The sequence below is a fragment of the Entelurus aequoreus genome, linkage group LG09 (genome assembly GCF_033978785.1).
Source record: "Entelurus aequoreus isolate RoL-2023_Sb linkage group LG09, RoL_Eaeq_v1.1, whole genome shotgun sequence".
Lineage (NCBI taxonomy): Eukaryota > Metazoa > Chordata > Actinopteri > Syngnathiformes > Syngnathidae > Entelurus > Entelurus aequoreus.
The window spans coordinates 72,745,391-72,761,520 of record NC_084739.1 but is presented as its reverse complement, the minus strand read 5'-3'; the positions used below and the strand labels follow the sequence as shown (position 1 = coordinate 72,761,520).

Sequence of the window (16,130 nt, the reverse complement as noted above, 5' to 3'; positions counted from 1 at the left end):
CCATGCAAGGCCCTAACCACCACCCATCAGGAGCAAGGGTGAAGTGTCTTGCTCAAGGACACAACGGACGTGACTAGGTTGCTAGAAGGTGGGGATTGAACCAGGAACCCACAGGTTGCTGGCACGGCCACTCTCCCAACCGCACCACGCTGTCCCCATATATATATATATATATATATATATATATATATATATATATATATATATATATATATATATATATATATATATATATATATATATATATATATATATGGTCAAGCAGCACGGCTGAGACAAAACATCTGAGAAGACGAAAAGAGCCATCCATCCATCCATCCATTTTTTTCTACCGCTTGTCCCTTTCGGGGTCGCGGGGGGTGCTGGAGCCTATCCTAGCTGCATTCGAGCGGAAGGCGGGGTACACACTGGACAAGTTGCCACGACATCACAGGGAAAAGAGCCATATATATATATATATATATATCCATCCATCCATCCATCCATCCATTTTCTACAGCTTGTCCTTTTCGGGGTCGCGGGGGTCGCTGGAACATCTGACAAGATGAAAGGAGTATATGTAAAATAGTTGTTGTATACATTTATTTTATTTAGTAAAAACAACATTTACTCTCCTTTTTGTCTCTACTTTTTGTATATTATTGTTTAGCATTATTTTGTGTTGGTAGCCCCCTGGATCTTATGAAGCTTTGGTATTCAAACATCATATTTTCGTCCATGCGTGCATGTGAAACAAATCCAAGTGAGGTGTAAAATATGTCGTCTGCTCTTATAATTCATGCACTGCGAGGCAATAAAGGGGCTGCATCGTGTCTTTGCCGAAATAATGAGGATGGATCCTCGCATAATTGAACATGGTGGAAAATATATGCTCATTTGCATAATAACTCAATGGCCTTGGCGGAGGTCCTGCGCTCCCTCTGACCGCTCTGCTGCTTTATTGGACTTGCATGAAATTAGAATTAGATTTGGGGTTAAAAAAAAAATAAAATAAAATAAAAATAAAAAATAAAATAGGGGGGGGGGGGGGGAGAATTGTATTACTGGTTGTTCTCACATGATTAGAAACGCAAATGTGAGAATGTTTTTTTTTATTGCGTCCATAACTCTTGACTGAGCAGAGGAAGCACGCCGCCGTTAAAGCACGAAGGCCGCGTGTGCACACGTGCGCTCATATTCCGCACTTTTAACGCGGCGGTGGCGTCAATTAGTCTCTTTCCCAGGCTGATTTACTGACGAATGTGCAGTCGTGCAACATCACCTATAGAAGACGTGGAATTGTGCTTGTTTATTATTATTTTTTATTATTATTTATGGAACCTGCCGTGAATTTCAATAGGCTCATAAGACACGTGCAATTGCGCGTAGTTAAATGACGTCACTCGTCATGAAATCATTCTTACCTAAAAAATGAAAAAAATGTTTTTGGACCAGCATGTGTAGTGAAAGTGCGCCCTCTAGTGGTAAAATAATAATAAATGAAATTTAAGCTCCATAGATAATTCTGGCATTTGTACTTTGTTGCTTTTGCTCATATGTGGCAAAATATGCACGGGACCTATTAGATAAACACTTTTATTCGCAGTCTTCGCGGGAAATCTAAATAAACACAACTGAAACGGGTTACGAAAACGACAACTCGAACTCAAACGCTACAACGCAAGGCATTCTGGGTGAGTGAGCCCACCCGCCATGTTGTAATGACGTCATTCAAAATAAATACCTTCCAAAATAAATTGTCATATGAGAAATTTATAAATAAAGGTTTATATACAAAAATGTATAATAATAATAAAAAATAAATGTTAAAATAAATAAAAATAAATTCTCATATGTTTTACACTGTATGAAAAAAAAATTGAAAATTAATTTGACCTTTCTAACCTCATTATACTATTGGCTAAGTTTTATATTCATAAATGTAAGTTTCTCAATACCTGACCTGTTTTTGTGCCTTTAAAAAAGATTTAGAACTCTACATATAAACACTCTCTACCAAAAAGCTGTGAAAACGGTGATGCTGTGTTCCAAATTTAAGGTATTTACTGAAATTGAGTGAGCCTATGGCTTTGCACTTTGTTTATTATATATATATATATATATATATATATATATATATATATATATATATATATATATATATATATATATATATATATATATATATATATATATATATATATATATATATATATATATATATACACATATATATATATTGCATTCTATTTTAGTTGCTTTGAATTAACAACCCCCCTGGCGCTGTTTTGGACTATTTTGTACTGTTTTTTGTACTTATTTTGATTATTGTTTCTCGACTGTTTGTAAATGTTGAAATTTATAAATTAAGGTTAAAAAAAAAAAAAAATTAAATAAATAAATTCTAATATATATTATTATTATAATTTTTTATAGATTTTTTGAAATTATGAATTGATTTGGAATCGGGATTAATAAAAATTGTCATTTGGTTGTAAACCTAGTTTTTGTGCACCTCGACTTATGGGTGAGGGCCGACATCCGGGCAACTGAGCTACATACGGGTTCTTCGAGCCATAGCAACGAGACTGGCGTTGAAAACAAACCGTTGCCATTACTCTTTAACCTGTCGACCTACGCTGGTTAAACCCGTCATTCTGCCTCCAAAATGCCGAAAAACTGTGTTGTTTTTGGTTGTGCTAACCACAACTGGAAACAGGGAAAACAAAGGTTGTATTTTGTTCTGCCAAAGCGCGATAAAAGCCCACAGAGACGAGACAAATGGCTCGCAGCTTTACACCGGGAAAACGAGGACGGTTCTCACTGGAGTCCCCCAAAGTCCCGGGTCGTGTGTTCGGATCACTTCGTTTCTGGTAAATATAAGGAACAAAAATCCACCTTCTTAACCACAACTTGGCTATACCGTCCATGCTAATGTTGTACTTGTTGAATTTTTACCTTATAACGTTCGACAGCTGAAGTTGTTGTTGTACAAGCCCTTTGAGACACTTGTGATTTAGGGCTATATAAATAAACATTAATTGATACAAAAATAACATGCGGTATATACTATATAGCAGAGGTGGGACCAAGTCATTGCTTTGCAAGTCACAAGTAAGTCTCAAGTCTTTGCCCTCAAGTCTCGAGTCAAGACAGGCAAGTCCCGAGTCAAGTCCAAAGTCAAGACTTGAAAGTCTCAAGTCAAGTCACAAGTCCTGCATTTTGAGTTTCGAGTCCTTTCAAGTCCTTTTAACCACAGACTAATATTTTTACACAGGTTGTGTATGCTTTTAAACCGCTGTATTTACTTATTAAAACAAGTGCATTTGAAATAACAGGAAAGAAAATAGTACTGACATTGCAACTCATAATAGCACTATTAACCAGTCATTTTAATGGTTTAAACAATTTTAAACATTTAACTCATTCCTTTACAGAATAAACACATTTGCAAAAACAAGTGCAACTGTACTTATTTGTACAAAAGTGTTAACATTGTATTTCCATGGCATATTGCATTGTAACTAGTTCCACAGCAGTTTCTATTCTGTTCTTACCTTATCTCATTGATCTCATCTCATACTGTATGTGTGTTTATGTGTGCGTACACATGAAAAACATAACAAATACATGAACATAACAATGAACAGAGTTGTACTTTTTAGATGTCAGGGCCCTATGCAATATGTACACATATTCTTAATATAGTATATATTTTAACTGACCTTTATTTGACTATGTTTATCTTTTTGTAGGTGGCTAAAATACGCGGTGCTGCTGACCGCCGTCTAACGTTACGTTACTGTGTGTGATACATTGACTAACGTAACGTTATGTTTAGGTACCTCATGCAACCCTGCTTAAAAAATCACTTGACAAAAAGTATGAATAAGGTAGCAAACTGCAGTGGACGCAACATATTGCCGTGTTTGAAATGACGTTATAACCATAAACATCTTATAAGTAGACGCAATATTGGTTGCTGTGACGCGAGCAATTTGCATCTTGAAGTGGTGATGAGGAGCCGGCGAGCAGCCTAAACTGACAGTTGACAGGTAGAAAACAAAGATGCCGGACTGGTGTTCAGCCTTTTCCTGCTCAAATGAGCGGACTGTTGAAAATAGGAATCGGGGGATTACTTTTCACAAGTAAGATTTAACATTAATGTACTATTGGTTGCATTTTATGAAAATAACATTACCACAGAGTTGAGAAGGAGCAAAGATCTTCAATATTTGTATGTGAAAATCACAGATAAATCTTCTGGGGGAGGATGACCCCCTTACAGGGGTTTGGTTTACAAACTTTCTGCCCCACCTAAAACAAAATTCACCAGCCGCCATTGATTATAATGCATTCTCATTTTAGGCAAAATATAAGACAATACTTTCTTAACAGTATAATTGTAACCAGGAATAAGTCTTCAAGTAACAATATTCAAATACTAACATTATTGGGTAAAACAGAATTTGGTTTTATTCTGAATCCAGTGAAACAGATTGGTGGTTTTAGCTGATATAAAGACTTTCAGGTGTTTATATATGTTTAAGTATTTGGCAGACACTTTTATCCAAAGTGACATACATAAAAAATACATATATAACAATCACTGTAAACATGATCATTTATGGGGAAGATTTTAATACAAAATATCAATACAAAGTGTCACGACAGAATAAACTCTCTGCTGCTGCAGCTACAGAGATACGGTCTATAAGATATATAGATATCTAATGTATTCATACATTGTTTATGTAGCATGTATATATAACGTAATCATATTGTTTCTTCAATTTAAAAATAGCTGACCGTTTTTTCCCCCTTCTCTGGGATTATATTCCCAGTTTTAATCTCGGACGTCTGGTCATTTATAGCGTATAAGAATATTCTATTACTGTTAAGCAAACTATGAAAAATAAAACATGTGTCCGTTATCATAGCTACACGTATGACAAAAAGCGCGTGAAAATGAGTGGTATTCAGTGAGGTAAAATGAATTAAATGCGTTGACAGTTCATTGCTCCTGCCAAATGAATTGCACTGAGTGGGGCGGATCACCACTCCAAGATGGCGGCCCCGCGTCTCGTCTGCGCCTGTAGGCAGTAGCGCTCGATGCTGTGTACCCTTAAGATGTCTATGGTTATGACGTTAGCAGTGAGTTTACAGCCTCACTGATTTAACTACACAGCAAATAAAAGTCATGTTACTTAGCCAATAAACGGTATCTTACATTCAAAACTTACCCTTCTTTGTGCAACTTCAAATGTCGAACGGAGTTGGAAGTTGTTGCTTCTCCGTCTGTAATATTCGAACTGCGTGATTTGCATACGGCAATTCGTTGACCAAGTCGTAGTTTTTATACCCGAACGAAATCAACTTTGGTATAAATCTTTCTCACTGGCGCGTTGTTTGACAACTCTTGTTCATTGGTTGTCCTGCAATTTGATTGGATCAATGCTGTGTGATGAAAACAATGTAGATCTAATTTGATTGGCTGTTGTACTGAGAGCACACACGCTGATAGACAGACACGTACAAAATGAAAGCTACGGAGCGCTCCCAAATAACTTTTTAAGCTTTAGGTTTTGGGGAAAGTAGCAAGTAATGTCAAGTCAAAAGGCTCAAGTCCAAGTGAAGTCACAAGTCATTGATGTTAAAGTCTAAGTCGAGTTGCAAGTCTCTTTACATTTTGTCAAGTCGAGTCTAAAGTAATCAAATTCATGACTCGAGTCCAAGTCATGTGACTCGAGTCCACACCTCTGCTATATAGTCTATAGCCTAGCTAGCTATTTTCGAAAACCGGACAACGAGAGGATACCGAAGGCAGCGTTAAGATGGACACCACCGGGAAAACGTAAGCCAGGGCGGCCAAAGAACACCTGGCGAAGAACAGTTGTACTTAAACAATACATGTAGCCCTCAAATCTCTCAATATTTTATACACTAACACTTGATGTTGTTGTTGATAACTTCCGCGTCTCTTTCTTAGTAGCGCGCAGGCTAAGCTAACTAGCAAGCTAAGCTAAGCCTGAGAAGCTTTAAAGTTCACTGATACGAGTCTGACGCAAATAATACATTTTCGTTTTTTCACACGATATGCGAATAAGTAAAAATGCGTAAATGAAGGATTTAACGCCGACTTCCAAGCCACAACGCTCGTTAAATGCTTTTTCTGTCAATGCTGTGTTCGCTGTGAGCTGGTTTGTTTTAAACGAATTCCCGGTTGCTAGGGGATTGGTAGGCGGAAGTGACGTATTTCCGCCCTCAGCCATTACTGTTGCGTAACTTCTAGCTCCTATAGTAGCCTTAAAATGTATTCTTTAAAAAAAAAAAAAGTATTATTTATTTGATAAAAAATTTTAATCGCACTCTTCGCGGACAATCTAAATAAATACAACTGAAACGGGTTACGTTTGACGGAGCGAGTGAGCCCACCCGCCATGTTGTAATGACGTCATAACCCCGCGTCGCCGACGGACTTGTCAAACCCTTTTTTGGAACTGGAGCTCGAAAACAAAGCTTTAAAAAGTATCCCGTTGGCCTTTTCCCGTACTCTAACTTGACGTAATGAGCGACTAAACACCACATAAACACCAACGAATGTGAGTAAACACAGTAGAATACTTTTTAAAATTAGTCTGCATGCCTGTTGTTGATGAAGAAGCTACTTAGCTGGCAAGCTAATTGGCAAACAGCTTTGATTTAGGGCGTAGTTGCCTTAATTTCACACGTAATATATCTTTACATCCTGACTAATATATTGTAGTCGTTATTTAACACCGTGTTCCTAGCGACCATGCTAGCCGTGGAACTATTAATAGGAAGCCAATGAATCTCATTGTTATATATAGCATTATATATAACCCATATAGAATAACCCTAACCCATATAGCTTTGCTGTATAATACAGCAACCCTAAGCCAGTGTCTGGTGTGCCGTGGGGAGATTATCTAATTTCACCTATTTGGGTTAAACATATTTTTTACAAAGCTGTAATTATAATCCGCTAATAATGTGTTGTTGTTGAGTGTCTGTGCTGTCTGGAGATCGGCAGACTTGCCACGTTATACTCTTCCATATCAGTAGGTGGCAGCAGGTAGCTAATTGCTTTGTAGATGTCGGAAACAGCGGGAGGCAGTGTGCAGGTAAAAAGGTGTCTAATGCTTCAACCAAAAATAAACAAAAGGTGAGTGTCCCTAAGAAAAGGCATTGAAGCTTAGGGAAGGCTATGCAGAACGAAACTAAAACTGAACTGGCTACAAAGTAAACAAAAACAGAATGATGGACAACAGCAAAGACTTACTGTGGAGCATGTAATGACATGACAATCGACAATATCCCTATAAAGAAGGATACAAACAACTGAAATATTCTTGATTGCTAAAACAAAGCAAGTGTGGGGAATAGCGGTCAAGGAAGACATGAAACTGATACAGGAAAATACCAAATAAAGAGAAAAAGCCACCAAAATAGGAGCGCAAGACAAGAAGTAAAACACTACACACAGGAAAACAGCAAAAAACTCAAAATAAGTCAGGGCGTGATGTGACAGGTGGTGAGAGTACACCTACTTTGAGACAAGAGCTATATTGATGCATGCTTGGTTATGCTTTAAAGTCATATCCAACAATTGCGACGACGACTTTTTATTGTCAATATCGACTGCTGAGTTTCATTTTTTAATGATTTCTGCTGGTGGTGTGCCTCCGCATTTTTTCAATGAAAAACATGTGTCTTGGCTCAAAAAAGGTTAGAAAACACTGCCCTAAGCTACAATATTGCTAACACGGCACGTGTTTAATAAAGTGTGCATGCAATGAAAAAACAATGTTAGCGTTGTGAACTCTGTGGTCTTGCTATAAGATAATTAAATATAAAAAAAAAAAGGTCAATGACTTGACGCTACTTCAATTGTTAATCCTATTGTTTATGCTTCAATGTTACACTCATGTATATTTGTGTAATAATGCTGTGTGAGTGTTCCAACAACAAGGGAGACCATTGTGCCTGGCTTTCCCACGAGCAGCTTGCTTAAAATCCCGCTGGGCGTTAAACATAAGCAGCATGCATGTACCGCAAACTTAACACAGCTTTTCTTTCTGTTCCACAGTAAGCCCGAAGGACCAACAAGGCGCCTGCTGTGTCGTGCAGATATGGGGGCAGTGATATCGCGATGGAAAAAGGTACTGTGGTGTGTGATATCTGTATAGTGTCCACTCATCACTACTGTGAAACCATTCAGTCTAGAGATGTCCGATAATGGCTTTTTTGCCGATATCCGATATTCCGATATTGTCCAACTCTTAATTACCGATTCCGATATCAACCGATACCGATATATACAGTCGTGGAATTAACACATTATTATGCCTAATTTTGTTGTGATGCCCCGCTGGATGCATTAAACAATGTAACAAGGTTTTCCAAAATAAATCAACTCAAGTTATAGAAAAAAAATGCCAACATGGCACTGCCATATTTATTATTGAAGTCACAAAGTGCATTCTTTTTTTTAACATGCCTCAAAACAGCAGCTTGGAATTTGAGACATGCTCTCCCTGAGAGAGCCTGAGGAGGTTGAGGTGTGGTGTCGGGGGGCGGGGGGTAGGGTGTAGCGCGGGCTGTATATTGTAGCGTCCCGGAAGAGTTAGTGCTGCAAGGGCTGTTGTGTTGATGTTGTGCTACGGTGCGGATGTTCTCCCGAAATGTGTTTGTCATTCTTGTTTGGTGTGGGTTCACAGTGTGGTGCATATTTGTAACAGTGTTAAAGTTGTTTGTACGTCCACCCTCAGTGTGACCTGTATGGCTGTTGACCAAGTATGCATTCACTTGTGTGTGTGAAAAGCCGTAGATATTATGGGATTGGGCCGGCACGCAAATGCAGTGCCTTTAAGGCACGCCCCCGATATTGTTGTCTGGGTGGAAATCGGGAGAAATTCGGGAGAATGGTTGACTCCGGGAGATTTTGGGGAGGGGCACTGAAATTCGGGAGTCTCCCAGGAAAATCGTGAGGGTTGGCAAGTATGACTGGGAGACGCAACTGCTCTGTACTTCTCCCTACGTCCGTGTACCACTCCGTACAGCGGCGTTTTAAAAAGTCATACATTTTACTTTTTGAAACCGATACCCATAATTTCCGATATTACATTTTAAAGCATTTATCGGCCGATAATATCGGCAGTCCAATATTATTGGACATCTCTAATTCAGTCTGTTCAATATTTACATTTATTATTGTATGAGGACAGTATTAACCCACACGTACTAATGTTCCGCACATGTACAGTGGTGTGCAAAAATATCAGAACAAATCTTAGGAAACTTTTTTTCCCTGTTTTGCATTTGTTAAAGGATAAAGGCAAATTCTGATGCTTAGTGTAGCGCCCTTTGGCAACAATCACAGGAGTGCTTCAATGTCATTCCACACTCTCAGAAGCCAGTTGTAAAGAATATAAAGGGAGATTTGACTGATTTTCAGCATTTACAAAATGCAATATGTTCTCCATAAATTGGCAAAGGTATCATGCAGGTGTCTCTGGAACTTTCATTATGCAATATCAGAAGGTTTTATTGGGGTCTTTTCTTTGAAGTAAGATTTTGTATTCCAGTTCATGAACTGGAATACAAAGTCTTGCCATGCAAGTGCTGTAATTTTTTTGCACACTGCTGCATAGATTCAAAACAACACCCCTGTCATTCTTATTTTTGTTAACATAATTGCGCTATTTTTTATTATTATTTTTCAATGTTTTCTGTTATTCTGTTTTGTATTTGCATGTCTGCTCCAAACAAGGAGCTGCTTAGGCAAAACTGCACTTTTTTGGATTGTTGCCAAATTATTCACAATCCTTATGTAGGACAAGAACATATGTTTTTCTTAGTGCATTCTAACTCGTAAAATACGGCAAGTAAGAGGTGGCTAACAATGCAACTAATGGGAGTACTCTATTCCACCCAAAAAGCCCTCTGAAAACATCCATAAACCACCAACAATACTCCATTTACATCTCGTGACCTGATTATTACCAAAGTATTAGCGACATGGCTATTTTAAGCATTGACACTAACAAGCAATTTTTTTAGCTGCGCCTTGATCGCATAGAGCTAACTAGCTTATGCAGCTATATTGACATATTGAGCCATTTAGCTGCTGCATTTCCTCTGAATTGGAAAAAGTTATTTCTAGATTTCAAACCATGCGTCTCACCTGCATAGCAGAAGGTTGAGGACACTTTGACACCCAACTTAGACCCGGAGGTGGCGAGAAAGATACGAAAAGACGCTGGTTTGCCGCACCTTTATTTTTTTAACCCTGCGGGAGGAGTAATTCTTCATTCAAACGAGAAGATATAAACATCCCATCAGTCGGAATCCCAGTGAGAGCAGACATTGTTCAGTAAGTGATTGTTGCATTATGTTTGTATATCTTGTTTAGCACTTAGCAATACTGCTACATGATGATTAGTGTTTCACTCAAAGTGGATCTGTTCAGTGCACAGCTTTTAAAACCTGTAGATCATCCTCCTTAAATTCAGGATCAAAAGTATAAGTTTCCGCATCATAATTTGTCCCAAAGTAGTCTTTGTTGTCTCATGAATTATGCCATGATTAGTAGTTTTGTTGTTGAGGGGAAAAGCGAACGTTCTGATGCAGACTCCGTCGTCCAAAATAGACATACAGTACAGGAAACAAAAAATACAGAATAAAAGGCATTATGTCACATAATATTAACAACAAGTGCTTATGCATTTTCAGCAAAAAGCATCTAGTAAGAGCAGCAAGAAAAATGTACTTTAAAAATTACTTCTACACATTCAATCGAAAGTATTTTTCCACATAACATTTGTATAAAAAGATGATTCTGGGACCCCTGCAGTCTAGATATAAACTTAAACATCGTATAAAGATAATGAGCCACAGTATGCTTAAAATGAGCAAAATACGTCAATATTACATCTTATTATGAATATTATTACATTACATATATACTTACAGTATGTATATAAAACCTTGATGGATGTGTTTGGATGTTTTTTTTAGAGTGCTTTACAGGCGGAATAGAGCAAGTCTCATGATCTCCACTGTTAGTTGACTTTTGGTAATGTTTATTTACAAGTTATAATGCATAAAAAACAAAAACATGTGTTCTTGTCTTACATAATGATTGTGAATGATGGACAACATTTAACAAAATTGTGCCGTTTCCTTTTTAACTCCTTGTGCATGTGTATAGTGACAATAAAAGGCATTCAATTTGTTCTGAAACCTGAACACCAGCTCTTTTGGTGTCTTAAAATAAAGTCTAACATCCAGCTCAATAGCAACTAAGTACAATCGACCCCCAGTCAATCGGTTCCAAAGTATGATGTCAACAGAAATCATTGCGGTTGACACACATTCACCTCGCAAGCCCTCAAGCCAGTGTCAAGAGAGCACAGACCACCAAGTCAAATTCCTTGTGTGTTAAACATACTTGGCCAATAAAAATGTTACTGATTATAGCTCGTTGGCTAGCACTGCTCAACTTAACTCCAAACCATTGGAATTTGTGTTGGAAGTCCAGGTCCAATGCAGGGCTGTTTGTGTGTTGCGTTTCCATCAGAACTACTTTTTGCTTATTTCATGACTTACTGTGACAGTAAATGAGCGTTCAATGTTCAGATGTTTTTTTTTTTTCTTGCAGACCAAACTTACCACTGTGGAGCAGCTAGAGAACCTGGACAAGGTACTGATTGATCTCCTGTCCTCAACTCAGGACTCACAATTGTCATATTTGTTAGTGAATATTTTTATTAAAAAAAACAAATGTAATACAACTTTTAGTATGTCTTGATGCAAACAGGCCACAAATGCAATAAGGTCAGTTAGAGAGCAGCACCTTTATCACATTTTAACGAACTTGACCGACCGTATTTTCCGGAATATAAGCCGCACTGGTATATAAGCTCCACCTAGGGATGATACTCGAAACCGGTTTTTCCGGTTGTTCGATAAGAAAAGAACCGAGTCCTCGGACTTGAATCCCTGTTTGAGAACCGGTACCCGTTATCGAGACCACCATAGTAAAGAAAAAGAGTTGGTTCTTTATTCGAATCCCTGGGACCAATCCCGTCCTGACCAGAAATGCCCCGTGAGACATCACAAGAAATGACGTCACGTAGCTCAGTCATTAGGCGCAGATAACGAAAGCAGGAAAAACAATGGACCTGAAAAAGCACTCCAAGGGATAATAAAGTTCAAAACAAAAGATATAATCCAATGAATAACTTTACTGAGAGATTTGAGCAGGGTACAAACACATGACGAACACTTTTACGACCAACCGGAAACATAGCAACAAGGCTAGCAACGCACCTCCTTTACGGCAGCTGTCGCAACGTTCTTAAAGCAACCGCAGCACATACATACTGTATATATGACATCTCCCTTTTTTAACTTTTGTTTTTCTTTCCTTGTAAACAAAACAAAATCACACTGTATATGTGTTGTCTGTCTAATTATAAATAATGCAGACGAGGCGTGTTGGCTGAGTTCTTGACGTTTACTTTCACAGCGTGCTCATAACCTCATTCTTAGCTGCCGGGTGGCGACATGCAACAACACTTTTCGGGGCTACCGCGCATGCGTGTCACTCCCGTTGCATGCTGGGTAGTGTAGGTGTTATATTACCTAGCTCATAACATCACAGCTTTCCCCCTATAAAGAAATAATGTTAACTCAATAAAGTGTATTTCTTTTTTTAGCTTTAACTTTTCCTTTTTTAGCATTGTAACCACATTTGCAAACAACTTTTCTCTTCATAGAATTTTCTTTTAATAAAGAAATAAAGTGCAAAAATGTCAAAGCATCATAACAAACAGTTATGTCAAATAGCAGCAGAAGTGCACTTTTTGGAGAGCTGTATTATTTTCAGTTTTGTGCCCAAAGGACTGATTTTATTTAACACTATAGTATTATTTATACACCTATAGTGATCACAGAGACAGGTTGTTTTTGTGTTACTGTATATATTTGTTTTTCTTAAAAACCCCACTTACTATACTTTGGGTAACAACAGTCAATATTTTTTTTTTTTTTTAGGTGGGTATCAGTCAATATTTATTTATTAGATTTTATTTTTTTCTTATATAATAAAAGTGAGCTTTTGTTGAACCAAATATTGTGTTTTTTTCCATATACAACAACCTATCTGGACTCGATAAGAGAATCGATAAGGAATCGGTTCGACAAGAGGATTCGATAACAGGCTCAAACTGGATAATTTCTTATAAAACATCATCCCTAGCCCCACTCACTGTAAACTAAGAATTTTTTTTTTTTCATATATTAGCCGCAGATATTACCGGTGCGTTGCGAAATGAGATATTAACATACCTTAATTGTTCCTACGGCACAGCAATAAAACAGCTGATCAAAAAAAGTCATCCTTTTGAGATGAGAATTTAAAAAAAAAAAAGTTCAAGATGTTTATTTAGATTTTTCTTCTTAGTACTTTGTAAACACTTTGAGTTTGAACTGTTTGTTAAAGTGAATCATTTAATTAGGGATGTCCGATAATATCGGCCTGCCGATATTATCGGCCGATAAATGCGTTAAAATGTAATATTGGAAATTATCGGTGTCTGTTTTTTTATTATCTGTATCGGTTTTTTATTATTTTTTTTTTTATTTTTTTATTAAATCAACATAAAAATCACAAGATACACTTACAATTAGTGCACCAACCCAAAAAACCTCCCTCCCCCCATTTCTTTCTGTTATCAATATTCTGGTTCCTACATTATATATCAATATATATCAATACAGTCTGCAAGGGATACAGTCTGTAAGCACACATGATTGTGCGTGCTGCTGGTCCACTAATAGTACTAACCTTTAACAGTTAATTTTACTCATTTTCATTAGTTACTAGTTTCTATGTAACTGTTTTTATATTGTTTTACTTTCTTTTTTATTCAAGAAAATGTTTTTATTTTAGTTATCTTATTTTTTTTTTTTTTTTTAAAAGTACCTTATCTTCACCATACATGGTTGTCCAAATTAGGCATAATAATGTGTTAATTCCACGACTGCATATATCGGTTGATATCGGTATCGGTTGATATCGGTATCGGTAATTAAAGAGTTGGACAATATCGGAATATCGGATATCGGCAAAAAGCCATTATCGGACATCCCTACATTTAATACATTGTTTTATTTCTTTGCTTACTCATGCCATCATTTATCCGTAAGTGAAGAAAATCCATAGATTAGCCGCACCTTTGTATAAACCGCAGGGTTTAACGCTTGGGGAAAAAAAAGGTAGCAGCTTATAGTCGGGAATATACGGTAGGTGTACTTGACCGCTGTCTTTTCCCAAATGACCTTTGAATCTTTCCATTTGCTCTCCTTGTAGGAGATTACAAACCTGGAAGAGTTTCAAGCCAAAAACCAGCGACTTCAAAAGGTAAATGTCCTCACCACTTTAAAGGCACTTTTGGAATCGAATGTCTTCCTGACCCCGTCAACGATTTTGTGTTTTTTCGCAGCTGTGGGTGGGCCGGCTGCTCATCTACTCGTCCATCTTGTACCTGCTGACCTGCCTGGTGGTCTACTGCCTCTACCTGCCTGAGCCATGGCTGCACAGACTAGCCATGGCCCTGCCCTTCTTCGTATACCCTGCGCTGTAAGTATATGTGGCCTACGCAGCACGGTGACAAGTCACTCAGACCTCACGTTAAGTAGTATCCGGCCTTTAATCCGACGTGCTTCTCATTCTCTCCATCAGGGTGTGGTTCATCAGGAAGTTACTGATCTTTCTCTTTTCCAAACGCACTGAGAGGAACAGTAAGTGTTCAGCCCTTCACTGCAATTATTGACAGTGTAAATGTGACGATTAGAGATGTCCGATAATGGCTTTTTTGCCGATATTCCGATATTGTCCAACTCTTAACTACCGATTCCGATATCAACTGATATATACAGTGGTGGAATTAACACATTATTATGCCTACCTTTGTTGTGATGCCCCGCTGGATGCATTAAACAATGTAACAAGGTTTTCCAAAATAAATCAACTTAAGTTATGGAAAAAAATGCCAACATGGCACTGCCATATTTATTATTGAAGTCACAAAGTACATTATTTTTTTTTAACATGCCTCAAAACAGCAGCTTGGAATTTGGGACATGCTCTCCCTGAGAGAGCATGAGGAGGTTGGGGGGGGGGGGCGTGATTGATTCAGGGTTGAGGGTAGCGGGGGGGTGTATATTGTAGCGTCCCGGAAGAGTTAGTGCTGCAAGGGGTTCTGGGTATTTGTTCTGTTGTGTTTATGTTGTGTTACGGTGCGGATGTTCTCCCGAAATGTGTTTGTCATTCTTGTTTGGTGTGCGTTCACAGTGTGGCACATATTTGTAACAGTGTTAAAGTTGTTTACACGGTCACCCTCAGTGTGACCTGTATGGCTGTTGACCAAATATGGATTGCATTCACTTGTGTGTGTGAAAAGTCGTAGATATTATGTGATTGGGCCGGCACGCAAAGGCAGTGCCTTTAAGGTTTATTGGCGCTCTGTACTTCTCCCTACGTCCGTGTACCACTCCATACAGTGGCGTTTTAAAAAGTCATACATTTTACTTTTTGAAACCGATACCGATCATTTCCGATATTACATTTTAAAGCATTTATCGGCCGATAATATCGGCAGTCCGATATTATCGGACATCTCTAATGACAATACTAGGGCTGGGTGATGAAATAATATCAATATATATCGCAATAGACACGCAAACATATCATAAAAAATGCGTTTGATAAAACGTTTAATATTGTTTTTCTTAGTCGGAAGAAAGCGGAAGTTGCAAAGCAAGGTTGGTTGCATGAACAAATGAACAGGCACTCACTCTCTGGTAACCGAGCAACGCAGGAAGTGATCAGTGGGTGTGTCTCGCTTACAGCCAATCAGGTAACAGTGTCAACTATCAAGTTTAGTTGCGTTGTTTTGTTGTGTCGCGGTTGATTCTTTGCATGGAGCCAGAGGAAACGTAGATGTGATTGGCTTTATAGGTTGCAATCACGACGGCTGTCGTGTCCACGTGTGTTTGCCTACAGCCCGTGCCCTCCCACTGGGGAAATCTTAGTAGGGATGGGTACCGAATCCGGTACTTTT

At 38.1% G+C, this 16,130-nt stretch overlaps 1 protein-coding gene across 3 annotated transcripts in view; it reads left to right on the top strand.

Annotated features, from left to right (window-relative positions):
* The first annotated feature begins 5,773 nt into the window (after positions 1-5,773).
* lnpk (lunapark, ER junction formation factor) overlaps positions 5,774-16,130 on the top strand; it is a 39,011-nt gene continuing 28,654 nt past the window's right edge. For 2 of the 3 annotated variants that reach the window (XR_009827336.1, XM_062059302.1), the window contains exons 1-6: positions 5,774-5,833; positions 8,090-8,162; positions 11,663-11,704; positions 14,378-14,428; positions 14,511-14,647; positions 14,750-14,808. Coding sequence is in view for 1 of the 3 variants with exons in the window: in XM_062059302.1 (XP_061915286.1) it covers positions 5,814-5,833; positions 8,090-8,162; positions 11,663-11,704; positions 14,378-14,428; positions 14,511-14,647; positions 14,750-14,808 (382 nt within the window). In the remaining 2 variants the exon portion in view is untranslated. Of the gene's footprint in view, positions 5,834-6,427; positions 6,582-8,089; positions 8,163-11,662; positions 11,705-14,377; positions 14,429-14,510; positions 14,648-14,749; positions 14,809-16,130 lie in introns of those variants that run through there. The other variant, XR_009827335.1, reaches the window with a different exon arrangement.